General features: G+C 39.0%; 1 protein-coding gene across 2 annotated transcripts in view; it reads left to right on the top strand.

Annotated features, from left to right (window-relative positions):
* PRKCA (protein kinase C alpha) overlaps window positions 1-8,072 on the top strand; it is a gene marked incomplete at its 5' end in the record, with an annotated part of 305,495 nt that extends 297,423 nt beyond the window's left edge. Inside the window, 2 exon segments of one of the 2 annotated variants that reach the window (XM_034790525.1) lie at window positions 4,120-4,167; window positions 6,551-8,072. In XM_034790525.1, the coding sequence (XP_034646416.1) occupies window positions 4,120-4,167; window positions 6,551-6,715 (213 nt within the window). 2 annotated transcript variants of the gene reach the window in all.
* Between the last annotated feature and the right edge of the window lie 7,921 nt (window positions 8,073-15,993).

The following is a 15,993-nucleotide window of genomic DNA, read 5'->3' as shown; positions in this document are numbered from 1 at the left end:
CTTGTACGACCATTTTTACAGTAGACAATGAGTGAAGTTCATATAAATAGACTAAAGTCTGAGCCATTGTATTGTTTAAAATGCATGCTATTGTATTGCATATTATTGAAAATAATATGCTAGGGAATCTATTTTCTGCAGGCAATATCCTCATATTTAATATCTATGTTATGCAGGCAATATCCTTATTAATTACATGTTCATGGAAGTTTTACATGTGCTTCAAGAGGAGAAACAGACTCTTTAGTTAAAAGTGATGTTTGGCCTTTGATTATACGGTTGCCTGACTAAGTCCTGACGCATAAACTACATCTTCTGTACGTAAATTATACCAGCCAAACAGCAATCTGTTAATGAGCACATCACAGAATTAGGCAGAAAAAAACTATTAAAAGCAAATTGCATCCATTTTGCTTATCCTTGCAATCTGAAAGCTAAGAGTGTTAGACATGCGCCTCATTATGAATAAAGTGTCAACTGAATTTTTAAATCTGTTTAATTACAAAATGGCATTTCTCAGGTTATTGTTCCTGATTGATATCTTGCTAAAAGGGATATTTTACTGGCAGCTTCCAGTGTAGGAAGTGGGTCTTTTCCATCCTGCTGTAGTACTGGGCAAACATCCATAATAACAATATCAATGTTTAAAGTTTTGTGGTTTTTTTAATATTACACATTGAGCTTTTTATGATGGATAAACCCATATTAAAACAGGATGAGTCCCTGCCACTGGTTTCCCACACTCTGTCTCACCAGTTCCAGTGCGGTACGTCATTTATCTGCAAAAGGAATGCAGCCAGAAAAAATAACATCCAAACCTCAAGTCGTAATAAGGATCTGACATACAGGAGTGCTGGCAAGAAGCTGAAGGTTATGACAGGTGCCAGTATTCACTGGCTACTGGTACACAGTGCTTATCTGAATTCCTTCAACCTCATTGGTCTAAAAATCAAGCTAGAAATGCTACAATAATGCCTTTCACCCTTTGGCTACTTTGGGACAGATAAAACAAGTAGCACACACACACGTCGTAGAGCAACTTCTTAACCAATTACACTTTACTCTTAGGCCTAGTCTACACTACTGCTTAACTCAATGTAAGTTACGTCGCTCAGTAGTGTGAAAAAATCACCCCCCCTAAGTGACATAATTTACATCGACTTAATGCGGTGTCTACACTGTGCTGTGTCAACAGGAGACGCTCTCCTGCCAACTTAGCTTCTGCCTCTCGGGGAGGTGGAATACTGAAGTCAATGAGAGAGCGCTCTCCCATCGACTTACCGAGTCTTCACCAGACCCACTAAATCGATGCCGCTGCATCGATCGCAGCGGCACTGATTTAGCTGGCCAGTGCAGACAAGCCCATAGACAAACACAAGAAAGATAGAGGTCTGTGGAAAAATAACCAAGCCCTCACAAACATCCCTGACTCATTTTCCTCACCCCTTCGGAGTCCTCTTAGTCAGTGTCCTTCTAGCAGGTCCAGGATTCTTCCTTTCCTCCTGGCCAGCCTTATCTTTTTGTTGTGGTCTCCTTTCCCCTTGCTGAAGAAAGTCCTTTTACAAAGTTTCAGCCTCTTTCAGGTGACACCCCCAGGTGGCCCTTGTCAAGTGATTCATTGCTTAGTTACATTCCACCTGGGACACTGGTTGTTTTGGGCTGCAGCCAGCTCATTGTTCTAAAGGTTCTTTCATTTGAATGGAAGATCATTCATGTTAATGACTCTTGCTTGCTCTCCATCGTTAGTCCGCTGCTAGGGGCACAGAGAGTCTTTGCTAATAACCACGATAGCCAAGTCCAAGTTGGAAGTTAAAAGGCAACAATGAAGCACAGACAGTTTATAATCAAACTAGCATTTACAAAAAACAATGGGGTTTATGGTTATATACAGACATACACAAATCTGTCATATTCTGCAAAAAAAATGAATAGGGAAGATACACTGCCTTTTTTTCTTATTTTTTAAATGAATTTAGTTGTTTGTGATAGATGCCAGACTCTTGGATAGTCTCGGGGGATTGATTTCCTCAGTTATCCATCGAACGAATGCAGAATGGGCTAGCTTGCACCTCCTGCCTCAAACCTGAATTGGCTGAAAAAGAACGTTCAAACCCCACTGCCTGTTCTCTCCTTGGACTTTCTTTTGATACCGTCAGGAAGAGTGTTATAAGAGATTTTTAGGCTTTAAGACCTTGCATGGAGCTGCAGGACTGTTCTACTGACTCACAGACTTTTAAGGCCAGAAGGGACCATCATGTTCATCTAGCCTGACCTCCTGGTGAAAGCCAGGCTAAGCAGGTCTCCTTAACTCCAAACCAAGAGTTTGTGTGTGTCTGCTTCAGAGGGATAGTTGTTCAGCTTCATGCAGAATCCTACAACTTGACATTTTGTCACAGATGCAAAGTGCTTTTTGGATACGGCCTGTTTACCAAGAACATGTCTGAGAGCTCTAATATATTTCACATAGTCCACCAAACTGCCATGAAATGATTTTTGGATGACCTAGACCTACGCAAGATATTGATTTGTACCGTACCTGTGAAAAACTCTTTTATCCAGTTACCAATTCACCAGGCTTGTTTTGAAAGCTATCCACAAATGGTCATCCATCCAACACAGAAACCTGTGAAGAAAAACCCTGTTTCAGAAACTACATTTTCAAAAATTAGGATAATCTCTTGGCAAATTTTAAACAATATGTATCAAGAGTCAGAGCAGAAATTAAAAGGAAACAAAAACTAGTCTAAAGGAAAATAACTTTACACTTTGAAAACTACAAGCAATAGTGAATGTGATAAAGATTGTAATGGGATTCATCTGGATGCCAGGTGCAGAATTATTGTTAAGTGACTAAAGACAAAGTAGAAAGGGGATCTACAATAAAGACATTTTTCCAAAATTTCCCCCTGTTGCTAATCCTGTTTGAGCTCTAATAAAGTTAGCAATAATGGGAGCATTAGTGTAGGTCACTGGGTGCCAGAGGCATTTTTAACAACCTGTTAATTAGATTCCCTCTTAGAAGGAATAGATGATGCAACATTAAAAATGTTTGTGACCTATCTAACCAAGGACTCCCAATGTTACTACCACCAGTGTGCCTGAATCAACATAAGCATCTGCTACAGACAGGGCTTAAGAAATCTGACACAAGCTATATGATGACATACTGTAGTTGCTGTTCATGAATGAGGGTAGGAAAAGATTATTTGGAGACATTTTTTGGACTTCATGTAAAACAAAAAGACAAAAAAGCCAGTTTTGTTTTAAGTCCAAGTAATTTTTATACAGGGACAGAGGAGATAAGATATTTTGCATTTCAGTAGATTAAATACAAACTTAACTTCATGTCAACTAGTGGCAATTTGTTTAAGAACACACATGGAATATAATTAATGGTGTGAGCCTCCCCAAACCATCTCTGATTACAGTGTATAGTTTAGGAAGGCTATATACCAGCACAACCCAATAATAAAATATTTGCAGGTTCTAGATTAAATTCTTTTGCCGTTTTTCTGGTATTTGACCAACAATCTTTGATAGCCGCTTGAAGGAGATGTCATCTTCCTGTGTGTGTTTTAGAATATCCTAATTCTAGCCTATGCAACAGGGAACTGTGACTGAAACAAGAATTTTTCATCAAGACATAGAACAGTCTTACTCTTCAGAGTTGTGTCAGTTACAGCAATGTTGTGGTAATAAGATTTATAAAGCAGGTGGTTAGACTATCCGTGATAAAATTATTTAAATGCCATGCGGGCAGGGGACTGGACTCGATGACCTCTCGAGGTCCCTTCCAGTCCTATAATCTATGAATCTATGAATCTATGAAAATGGTTCATCTTTGCGTCACCTGCTGAGCTTCCATTGACTGAAAGAACTTATTGGGCATCCGTTTTTCTTTTGGAGGCATAAGATGCATTTGTCAAAGATCTTTTTAAAAAAAAAAAAAAAAGTTTCACCGGTAAGTAAGCCCCTTTACTGCTGCTTTGAATTGATTGCCATGACTCTGGATTGATTTGCTGGTTATTAATTGTGGTACATGCCTGCTTTCTCACAACTCTGAAGATGGAGAGTTTTACCCTTCACCACAAGTCAGTATTGTCCATTCTTGTTCTTCAGCACTTCTGTACCAAAATTCACTGGCTTCAGTGGGCATCGAGGTATTCGGTGAGCACATATTCAGAACGCTGGGTGAAATGATAAGCAAACTAACATAACTCTTTAACCGGTTGGCGTGTTTTTCTGTTTGTGTTGGTAATAAACTGAACAAATAGCCTTGTGAACACTCGAGTCAGTGTCCTGCGCATGCAGTTTTTATTTAAAACATAAGGCATCTTGTGCCCAAGACAGCAAACATTCTTTGCAGCTTTGCTTATACTTTATTACTATGATTATTTCTGCTAGGTGCTCTACAAGATAATTGGGAACACGGTATAAGTGAACTGTGTCCAAAGTAGCATATGAACCGTGTATCGGATCACTTGAGTTCCGTCTACTCCTCTTCAACCCTACCCCAGTTTGCATTAGTGTTAGATAATGCAGATGAACCATCTGTTCCCAGGTTAGAAGAGGTGCATAGTGGTATATCATCCTTGAAGGCTGAATGCAAACAGTCCCATTAAATGTAATGTAAAGTAGTGCAGACACCCAACAGAAGTTAGCAGAGAGGAAAGGAGCAGCTATAATGGGAAGACATTTTCACAGGACTTGTAGTACAGGCACACACCACCCTGTATAGCACTGTTCCACTAACATCATTGAGAGAACCTGATTTGCTTTTAAGTTCCTTTAGGCTTCTCCAGAGGATACAAAGTCCAGTATTACCCGAGCGTGCACTCAGTTTCTTCCAGCCAAGCTAATTTTGTTGTGTTCGTTCCATTCCTCCATCCCCTTTTACTTGCCAGTAATGCTGCTTTGCTCTGAGTGTTGTCTGCCCTCCTTAATGCTGCCCTCAACCTTTCCATGACAACTGAGCTCTTCATGTTTATGTTCTGACTCGATCGCTTTCTGCGTGGAGCTTATATACACCACTATACCTCTTTGCTGGCCTTCATGAGAAGAGAGGTCTCCCTATCTGTGAAATAGACCCAGTTGTGTCCAGCCATCTCCACTCCAGGCCTTTATAACTCCTTCCTTTGCAGACACAACTTGCCTCTCCAGGCTCTCCATCTTTCTGTTATCTAAGAAATCTCATATAGTCTTGACGTGTGAATTAGAATAAATGTCTTGCAGAGCTGATTTCAGGATCGGCAGCTGCTTTAGAATTCAGTATCATTTCAATAACTTTGCAGGGTTCTAGAGCCCAGGCTCCAGCCCAAGCCTCTACACTGCAGTTAACAGCCCCTTAGTCTGAGCCCCACGAGCCCAAGGCAGCTGATACAGGCCAGTCACAGATTTTTAATTGCAGTGTAGACATACTCTTAGAGACCCAGAAAATAGCATGCTAAAAGTGTACCTACTAAACAAACAGGATAGAATTCCTCCGGGTTTAATTTACAAAGGGGTCTGCTCAGGTTCAACACAAGCTAGTCTCTCAATTCTCCAAATGGGAGTTATGATGCATTTGGGTTAGTTTTTCTTTGAGGCAAGACCAAGTATTAAGAAAGTGCCTAGTTGTGAACAGTGACAAACCGGTACTCATGCGAGGTCCAGCTGAAAAAGAGCTGGCAGTCAAAATTCATAGTCAGGTGCATGCTGTAGAACTAGGCTTGGCAGAATTCAATTTTTATTTTTTTACCATTTTGACAGATAATATCCATGTTTATTTTAAAGTGTTTTTTCCTATTTTCACATATTTAAATGTTCACAGTGGCGGGAAATTATGGTGCATCAGACCATCGGGGGTTCAGACAATAATTATTTAATGACCGCGGACACCGAGATATAAAAAGTGAACGCTTTATAACCGTTGAAACTCAAATTGTCAACATCACATGTCAAAATATACAAAGTAAATATCCTTAATTTAAACTCTCATGAGTTGGCAAGCAGCATTTTTCTTACTTTGCCCATCTGTAAATGTCAGTTATTATCAATGGAAGTATTTTTTCATCAGTTTGTGTGTGCGGTGAAATTGACATTTACTGATAAAAATCTAATCCTTCCAAGCTTCTGTATAATGCTGCCAGTAATTGACAGATTCATGCTTCCAGCTTTATATAGATGAGTAATTTTGCTCACATGATAACTCTGTGGAACAAAGCCATTGCCCATCTACCTGAGTAGCTGCAGGGGGAGGTTTGCCCCACCTTTTCCATTCATATTTGTACCATGGTCCTGAGCCACACAGTACTTTTGGAAAGAACTCCATTACATCACAATCCTGCTACTTACTCCATGTGTTACAAATTTTTCATTTTCTCTTCACCTTGCATCTTTCCCATATATTTTAACATCAGGGAAGAAAATTGCGTCCTAGCTACCTGTAAAGATAAAACGTGAGAAGCCCACAATATCTATCCTGAATGAGTCAAGAGACAGCGCTGTCAGTAGGTGTCGTTGATGTTTTTTTCATCTAATTATATTATTTTTTTCCCTTTTTCTCTTTTAGTGTGGCAAAGGTGCTGAAAACTTCGACAAATTCTTTACTCGAGGACAACCAGTGTTAACACCGCCTGATCAGCTGGTCATTTCTAACATAGACCAAACAGATTTTGAAGGGTTCTCCTATATCAACCCACAGTTTGTACACCCGAGCTTACTAAGTGTAGTATGAAGCTGATAGACATGAACAAACCACACAGTGGAAAATGGACCTTTGCCCTAGAATTTTTAGGCCTTTGCCGTGTTGGTTCCAGTTGGGCCTGGAAATTGTAGGGTAAAAAGTACAGGAGGAGGGGGAGGGAAAAGGACACTCATTCAGGATTTGGCTTTGCAACAAAGAGAAGTTGTCTTAGTAGAAGCTCATGTGATATATAGTGTCCATTTATTCACACTACTGGCTGTAGGGTTATTCTTATGAAGTTAGCCATTTTCGGTATATTTTAATATATTTGCATAATTTCTATTGTCCTTTTCCACCTCCCCTCCGGCACTGGAAAAGCGTATTAGAAAGAATGAAACAGCATCAAGTAGGCTGGAAAAAACAAACAACCCACCTTAAAATGGAAAGTCTTCAGCCCTTAAATGTGGATAGCATGAAATGTGAGCAGTAGGCCCTGAGGGACTACTCTTCCTTTTGGTCTTCCTGATGACTCCTGATGAAACGACAGCACAAGTGACTGAAAGGGAGGGGTAACTGCGGGGGGGAGGGGCACTGTGTAAGATTGTTCAAAGCAAAATGTTTCAAGGCTATTGATTGCTTTTAGAAAAATATGGACACGTACCAGGTTGGTTTTTTTTAATGAAATAATGTTGGACACTTGGGCTTTGAGACTCAATTGCACAAAGCAGACGCAAATTTAAACAGATTTTCAGTAGCGGCCAGATATTTAGGATTGATGGTAACTAGCGCCCAGGACAAATATTAGCTCAAGGATAAAATTGCATATTTAATAGTAATAAAAATAATAATACTTGTGTTAACTTTAATCTCCATGAGATTATTCTGTGCTCCAGGGTGCCATTGTTAGTTATATTAATTTAATTTACACCACTACTCAAGTTCATTGTTAGCCAGTTCTACTAATACCAATATTTTGCTATAAAACTTTTGTTAACCAGAGTGTGAAACAGAACTGTAACCCCTTACAACCCACTCACACTTATTCATTTAGTAGGCTGCAGACTAGGGTAGTAGAGGAGAGCACTGTGTGCAGTAATTTAATGACAGTGTGGAGTTCAAAGTCACTTCCTGCTTTCCCCAAGGTAACTTAGAAAAATATGAGTTTTTTTGGTCTAAATTCCACTTTAAATATTGGTTTAAAACCCGTGGAGCTGTACAATATGGGAGCCTGAAAGAAAAAGCAGTTAAAAATTGTTTTATTGGTGGAAGGGAATTTAATACATTTTGCATATGCTTCATGCAATGAATTTTGCATGTTTAGTAATAACCCTTAATAATAAGCAAATCTCTATTATTGACATAATCGTATCAAGTATAAAGAGAGTATTAAAAAAATTATAAGACAAAATTGTGCTATGTTTGTGAAGGTTCTTGTTCTAAATGAGCATTATTATTTAGATTTAGCTTAATGTTTTATTGCTAATTTTTTTGCTTAGTTTTGTTTTTTTATTTTAGTTTATGGATATAGTCAATGGGATAGGATATACTATGTTTTTTTAAATGTAGATCTATTTTTAAACAATAATGGCTACCTGCAGGTTTTATACAAGATTCAATGAGGCTTTTATTTCACATCTATTACTTGCAAAAAAGAAAATAGGTTTTCTTTATTTGCAGTGATGAACACTGTAATTAATGCAGTCTTCTCTTGTAGCAATCATCTGGTTAAAATGATTGATATTTCCTCTTAGATCTTACTAGAAGATACCGATTCAAAGATCAGTAAATACTTTTGTGCATATTTTGGTTGCATTACGGCATGTAAATTGGTATAGTCATTACCTTTTCCTTTTCCTTTTGCCTTGTTAATGTTAGCGATCTTAGACATTTTTTGCCTTCTTGATGTGCATGTCAATGCCAGATGCACGTTGTCTCTATTGCTGCATGCAGAGTGATCTACCGTTTTTTTTCCCAGCATGTAAACTTACTTCCATGCAAAGTAAAATATTTCCCATAAAATACTTATAAATTTATCAGAATCTGTAACGAAGGGTGCAATTTCCTTAACATCAGTTTTGTATTACAGTAGATCATCTAAACTCTGCCAAAATGCTGTGGAAGGGCCCAATCCTGTAAACTGTTACTCATATGACTATTCCTTACTTCCTTGAGCAGTCTCACAGATTGCAGTGGAGTTCTGTCTGGGTGAAATTCAGCCACGTGCAGAGAGCCAGTATCAAGCTTATGTATCTCTTTTAGTCTCAAAAGTTGTTGAGGGGGTCAGTGGTGCATAGTCCTCGTGACTTGTGCTGATCTTCTGCACAGGAATGGATTTCACCCACAAATAGTCCCATTGCAATCGCTGGGACCACTCTCATAAGAAAAGGTCTATTCATGCGAGTATGAGTTTTGGGGATCGAGCTCTAAGTGTGTAATTCTGGGCTACTGGTAAAATGGAACCTTCTGAGATCTTAGAGAAGAACACTGCACGTGAGGAGCACTATAAACAAACCAGAGCTCAAGCTATTGCCAAACTACAGAAACGTTCAAACAAAATTTAAAATTGTTTTAGGAATAATAATTTAAATCAAAATCTGTGTCAAAATACTAAATTTATCTGCCAAACCTGAGAATGAATTGTCTTGTTTGTATATCATATATATCTTTAAAAACATGGGTATTCAACATAAAGGATGTGGACGCCTGAAGAATTTCATGCCCTACTACATTATTTTAATCTCCTAGCATTGAACTCCTGATACAGGGTAGGGACAGCAAGGCATCATGCCACATTTGATGGTGGATTCAGTAGATTACCTCAAAGACTCAGATTTAGAATAAGGGGCTCTTAACGTCACAGCCGCCGATACTGACGGGAGCTGTCATTAAATGTATTCTAGGGGTACGTCTGCCCTGCAATAAAAAACCTCCGGCACCCAGTCTCAGAGCCTGGTCAGCTGAATTGGGCTCATGGTGTGTGGGGCTACAAATTGCAGTGCAGATGTTCAGGATTGGGCTTGTGCCTGGTCTCTGATACCCTCCACCCTTGCGAGGCTTCAGAGCCACGGTTGCAGCCCAAGTCCGAAGATCTATACTGCAATTTTTAGCCCCACAGCCCGAGTCCTGCGAGCCTAAGTTAGCTGACTCAGGCCAGTCATGGCTGAGCCAGTAGTCTTTTATTGCAGTGTAAGTGTACCCTTGGACTATGATGTTGGGCATTAGGTAATGGAGAGACTTTGAAAAGGAAAAAATAGAAAAGGATAGCAGAGCACAGGAGATCTAGAGATGAGAGAAGCAGCAGGGGAGACTAAATGGGACAGAGCCAAGTTGGACAGGAGATTGGTAGACAAGATAGGGAACTCATGTTTTCCTTAGGAGGGATCAGTGGTGAAGTGGAGCTATGGAATGTATCAGATTGTAGACCCACATTTTAAATGTTAAACAGTACTATGCCTACTGGGGCATAACATGAAAGGGCTGGTCCAACATCCAAACCTTAAAATGATTTGCTTTTGTTCATTTCCTCAAGATTTTTCATTTTTATTTTCTTAAGCACTTGCACAAGCTCTGCAATTGGTTATGTTAAAAACAGGAAGTCATCTCTGATCATGTTACCTCAAAGTTCCTGTGTGTGTGACCTCTCCTGTCTTCTTGTGTAGGTTTTTGTAATGCTAACAGAAGGGTACTAAGAACTTGCCCATCCTACAAGGATAAGGCAACATTGTGCAGAACTGTCTAAAAGTGGCTGTCTAGACAAGTTATCCTTAACTAATACTATGCCTTACTCACAAGGTTTCATATGAGCCCTTATGTTAGGACCAGCCCTTTACACATAATTTAAAAGGCACATCCAGTGATTTCCTCATGATTTGGAAATGCATTATAGAAAGTAAAACCCTGAGTGTACAGCAAAAGTGTTCCTAATGCCATTTTAATACAGCTGTTATTTATTTATCAGATATCTATATACGGGTGTGGCTATCCAGAGAACTTCGGTTAACTTGAGTAGTCGTTAACATTAAAGTGATCTCATTTAAGTTAGAACCTTTCCCTTTGAGACAACAAAAACCCCTGATATCATGAGTTTGTAAAACTAGAACTGACATTTTGTTGCATTAAAATTTAGGTGAAAGTTTTAAGCACCTGATCTTATAAGATCCTGAATGGGCTCTGCTCCCGTTGACTTCTGAAGGAGTTGAGAGTGCCCAGGACCCCCACAATTAGGTAATACTGACACTGTGCTGCAGCAATTGTAGGTGCCTGTTGGAGATAAATTGGGCTGAAGGCCGATAAATATAGAGATGTCCCAAAGAAGTTCTTAAAACCTCAATTCATGGGGAATTTGAACTATTGAGGAAAAAGCTTTGGCTTCAGGCTGCTAATCTGAAACTGCTTGTGATTGACCAGGTTCCATTTTCCCCCTTAAAAAAAAACACTCCAATAAACTGCATATTTTTAAAACTAGTGTTTTTTTTTTTTTAAATTACAAGTAACACATCTCTACATAATGTTAGAAACACTCTCTGTAGATGCAAAACTCTGTCCATTTCCCAGGTTGAGGCATTAGTGACTCAGCAGTGAAATAAATGGGGTCTGTGTTCCTGTCTGTAGGTGAAATCCACCCCTATGCAGAGAGCTAGCACAGCCTTGGAACCACATAAGTCGCACGTAAGCCCTTAAGGAATGAATTGGTTCCTAAGGCGCCTACTGGTCCTCTGCATGGGGTCGATTTCACTCTGTGGGCAAAATCTTTCAAGTTTTTATTCACGTCCTATTGATTTCAGTGGGATTACCTGGGTGAAGTGAGGACTGCTACGTGAATACGGACTTGAAAGACAGAGCCCATTTATCCACACTCCATTCCTATCAAGAGGAATTGCACATGCACAAAGAGAGAACGCACTCCAAACGTTAAAAATGCCAACGTAACCCAGGTTAGAAATTCAGGGGGGGACGGGGACATTTAGCCTTCAGATATTTCATAGTCTGCAGAAATAAAATGTGATTTTTCTTTTACAACCTAAATACAATTACACTGTCAAAACCATCCATTAGTGAATAAAGTAACCTACAGAATGTGTGTACATTCTGATCCTTTAAAATCCTTCCTGGCCTGCAGGGTCAATTTCATTGGAAAACAACTGAGCTCCTGTAAAACAAACAAGGGGAAAAGCCTGTCTCCTTGCAGGAAAGGTGGAATGTTAAAGGTCCAGAGTTGCAATTGCTGATAACACTTATGGGTATTGGTATTCTACTCTTGAGAATAGCCCACTTCCACTTTAATTCAATTGTCTCGTTAGCACTGACCCCCCCACTTGGTAAGGCAACTCCCATCTTTTCATGTACTGTATATTTATACCTGCCTACTGTATTTTCCACTCCATGCATCTAATGAAGTGGGTTTTAGCCCACGAAAGCTTACGCCCAAATAAATTTGTTAGTCTCTAAGGTGTCACAAGTACTCCTCGTTGTTTTTAGTTATGGGTATGTTTCTCTTCAGAGCATGCACATGACTCCAGTTAAACTGAGCTGGAGTTATATGCAGTCATCAAAGGGAGAAGATACTCCATACTAAGCAAAGCACAACATTGGAAACACCAGTGATAAATCTTTGATATCATTAGAAAGAATATTTGTAGTATTTGGTTTGCAATAGCTGTGCTAACCTGCCAAGGAATTTCTGGAAATATAATGTGATTTTGTTTGTTTTAGTCATTGCCATAAATTGTTGTATATAGTTTTTGTTTCTTTACAAATATCCGTGTCAAATACAGGAATTCAGTTATCTCTGTGCTATTAATTAGGAAGACATTTAGCTACATATAAAAGCCAAACCACTCTTTCCTTCAATTCCCAAACCTTAGAAACTATTTGAAATGTTTAAATGAAGTGTTATATAAAAATTGACACAATAACCATGTCTGATTTCATATCAACTAATAGTGGTGCCAGTGATGATTGGTAATTAAATAGCCTTATAATGGATGATAATCATGCACTAAAGCCCTCCTGTTCATAAGAAAATTGAGAGGGGGGGGTGCTCTGATGTTCTGAGCACAGTTCTGGGGTCCATGATCATGTGTTCTGATCCCAGGTCTATCACTGACTCCCTCTGTGGCCTTGGGCAAGTTACTTAACCTCTCTGCCTCAGTTTCCCCATCTGTAAAATGGGGATAATAATACTTACGTCCTTCACCAGGTATTGTGAGGACTACTTAGTTAATGTTTCTAATGCACTTTTAACATGAAAAGTGTTATGTAATTGTAAGTATTATTATAATTTTTTAATATTAAATAAATCAGTTTATTCAATTCACATGGTGTTGCTGGATATACCATGCTATTTATACTTTTATATAACTTTAGTAATTCTACTGAAACCATTTAAAAGAGAAAACATATGTTTCTTATAGGATCTGGAGTACAGCTTAGCTCTTGTTAACTGAACTCATATCACAATGTGAAGTGTTGCTTGCCAGCCGTGTAGAAGTCAGTTGCACTACCCATTTTCCAACTACTGAGACTTTTTTTGTGCAATTTAAATTTTTTTTAGCAGAATTGATTATTTAGAGCAAAATTCCGTATGGCTAAATACAACTGACAACCCAACTGTTTTCTAGGAACGCTCAGTTATGGCTCTTAAAAGAGGAGACGTGATCTTTGGTTTGCAATTGTCCCATCAGTGAGGATTTTATTCAGCTGGTAATTTAACTTGCATCTGAGAGACGCTGCTTCATCTAGCTCCATGCTTAGCTACAGCATCCTAGATACTTCAAATTGCAGGGAAAACAGCCCCAGAAGCTATATTTTTCTTCTGTCTATGATGACTGGCTAAAAATTCAGTAATGTTTATAAATCATTTTAAAGCTAGAAATGCAAAAGCAATAGCAACAACATTGATCATGTTGCAGGCTGTAGCCTGTTTCCATTGAAGCCATAGAGCTGGGTCTCACTCGGGTTTATTACTGGTTTAACTTCACTCACTTATTTTTAATATCCCCTGAAGTCCAGTGATGCAAGGGCACAATCCTGCTGCTAGTAAACTCAGGACGTTTTTCTATTGACTTCAATGGGAGTCAGAATAGGTGGTAGGTGAGATCCAAATCTGTTGCCCTTTTCTGTCAATGGGAGCAGACGGGGCCATATATTAATTTTTGATTAGAAGGACCTGTCATGAAACCTTCGGCTAATAGCAAGTTATTTTTTATCATTTATAAATAGGTGAAAGAAACTGATTTTAAGAACAATAATCTTTGTTTTTTAATCTTTATAAGCCACCATTTTTTTAATAAGAATAATTTGAATTGATAAAGGAAAGAACTGTTGGGTTTTTTTTTCCCCTGGTTGAACAATTGTGCAGAATCAGCATTGTTTGCACCCCTTGCATTAGGGCTCAGTCCTGTACAGTGCTGATCAATCTGGCTCTGATCCAGCCAAGCACTTCATGTACTCTAAGCACATGAGCAATCCCACTGAAGATCGTAGAAATACTCACAGCCTTATAGCTCAGAACGTGCTTCGGTGTTGTCCTGGATCCAGGGTCATAGTGTTCCACACCTTGCAGAGCCGAGCCCTTAGGCCCAATTCAGGAAACCATGTAAGCATAGGCTTAAGTCCATCTATGCTTAACTTCAAGCAGCACATGCTTAGGTCCCATTGAAGTCAGTGGGACTTAAACACATGCTTGAGTGTTTTGCTGAATTGGGACCTCAGTGAGCATTCTTGCTGTAGCAAGGCGAAGATTTAACACTATAGATTTATTTCCCCAGAAAGAGTTTCAAATTTGTTCCGTTCTTTGAGTTACTAGAACGATTGTAAGAAAAATCATTTTAACAAAATGAAACGCTTTGTTGCCTCTTCTAAAAGCTTAAAAATGCAGCTCACAGTACTTGTACTTTTTGCAAGAGAATGTCCGTCTTTTATAGAATACGCCTGAAACATTTGAAATCATTGCATTTGTTGTGTTTATTTTTTTAACAAGGAATAATACCACCTTGAAATCATTAACAGTGAAGGATATCATTTTAAGACCCAAACTTTGTTTTTATAAAGAGGAGAACATTATTTTCTTATTATTTAATTGCAAGATACTATAGGAAAATGTGGAGAGGCGATTCATTTTTCAAAAAATATTGGAAGAATAGCTGGCAAGATTGATGTATAAATTACTGCATTGTTTTTTCTTAATTCTTTAACCTTTAGTCTTTGTTTGCATGATATGCTTTTGTTAAATATTAATTGTAGTTTGAAAGCAAGTGTGTCTGAATAAAGATACTTGATCATTGCTTTGTGTTCTTTTGTCTGGCTTACATCCTTTGGGGATCTCCAGTGACTGAATTCTTTATTGTAAAGTTAGAGGTGGACCTTAGCTCAGGTCTAGCATTTTCCCAAACTTCGCACTGCTTAGATCCAGGGATTTGGCATAGCCAAGCTATGAAGTTCAGAGCCAAATCTGAATTTCCCACTATTAAGGATGTCTAAATACAGAGTTTTGATGGGCTCCTCTCTAAGGGCTTTATCCCATGCCAAGTCAATGGCCAAGTTACCATTGAGTCACTGGGGTAGGATCAGGAGAGCATGAGGTTAAGCCCAGTGCCATATTTCTGCCTAGCCATTTTAAGTAAAATAATTCTGAATAAATACTTCATGATAAAAGATAACCAGTTACAGAATGATCAGGTTCCCTGCACATTTCTATTGGAAGACATTTTGTGTGTGAAAATTTTAAAATCAGGCCCTGCTCCTGCAAAGGGATCTATGGTAGTGGACTCCTGCACCTGGGCAGTGCCCTACTGAATTGAGTGTGGCAACGCCTGCACCTGCGTGGATCCAATAATGGTATCAGGGATGATGGGTGAAATCCTGGCCTTATGGAAGTCATTGGGAATTTTGCCATCAACTTCAGTGGGCGAAGGACTTCACCCTACATGTTTGGGTTCTTTAAAGAAAACTAGAGCCTCATGCATTAATTTGGCTCTATATAAATAATCCACAAGTAAACCTAGAGGAAAGCACTAAGTGAGATGTATTCTAACACAGAAATCATGGCACTTTGGAAATAGTCGCACCCTAATTCAGCCACTCTTAACCATTAAGGAACTGGGAATTTTCCAGGGAGTGCCTGGAGCTACAGTACCATGGTGATCTATGCTGTGGGGAAATGAAGAAGGTTTCTGGAAGTGGAGAGCCAAGAGGGGGAAATCTTTGAACTAGCAAGTTCTACACTGACTTGCCTCCCCAAAACTGGTAGTTGCTGGCCCATTTGAAGTCAACCTGGGGTGTGGAAGGAAGAATTGGTGTTGAAATGAGACCACAGTTAGGGAAGTATA

Source organism: Trachemys scripta, chromosome 14, assembly GCF_013100865.1.
Source record: "Trachemys scripta elegans isolate TJP31775 chromosome 14, CAS_Tse_1.0, whole genome shotgun sequence".
NCBI lineage: Eukaryota > Metazoa > Chordata > Testudines > Emydidae > Trachemys > Trachemys scripta.
Note: the sequence above shows the minus strand (reverse complement) of the source record. Positions and strands in the feature narration are given on the sequence as shown.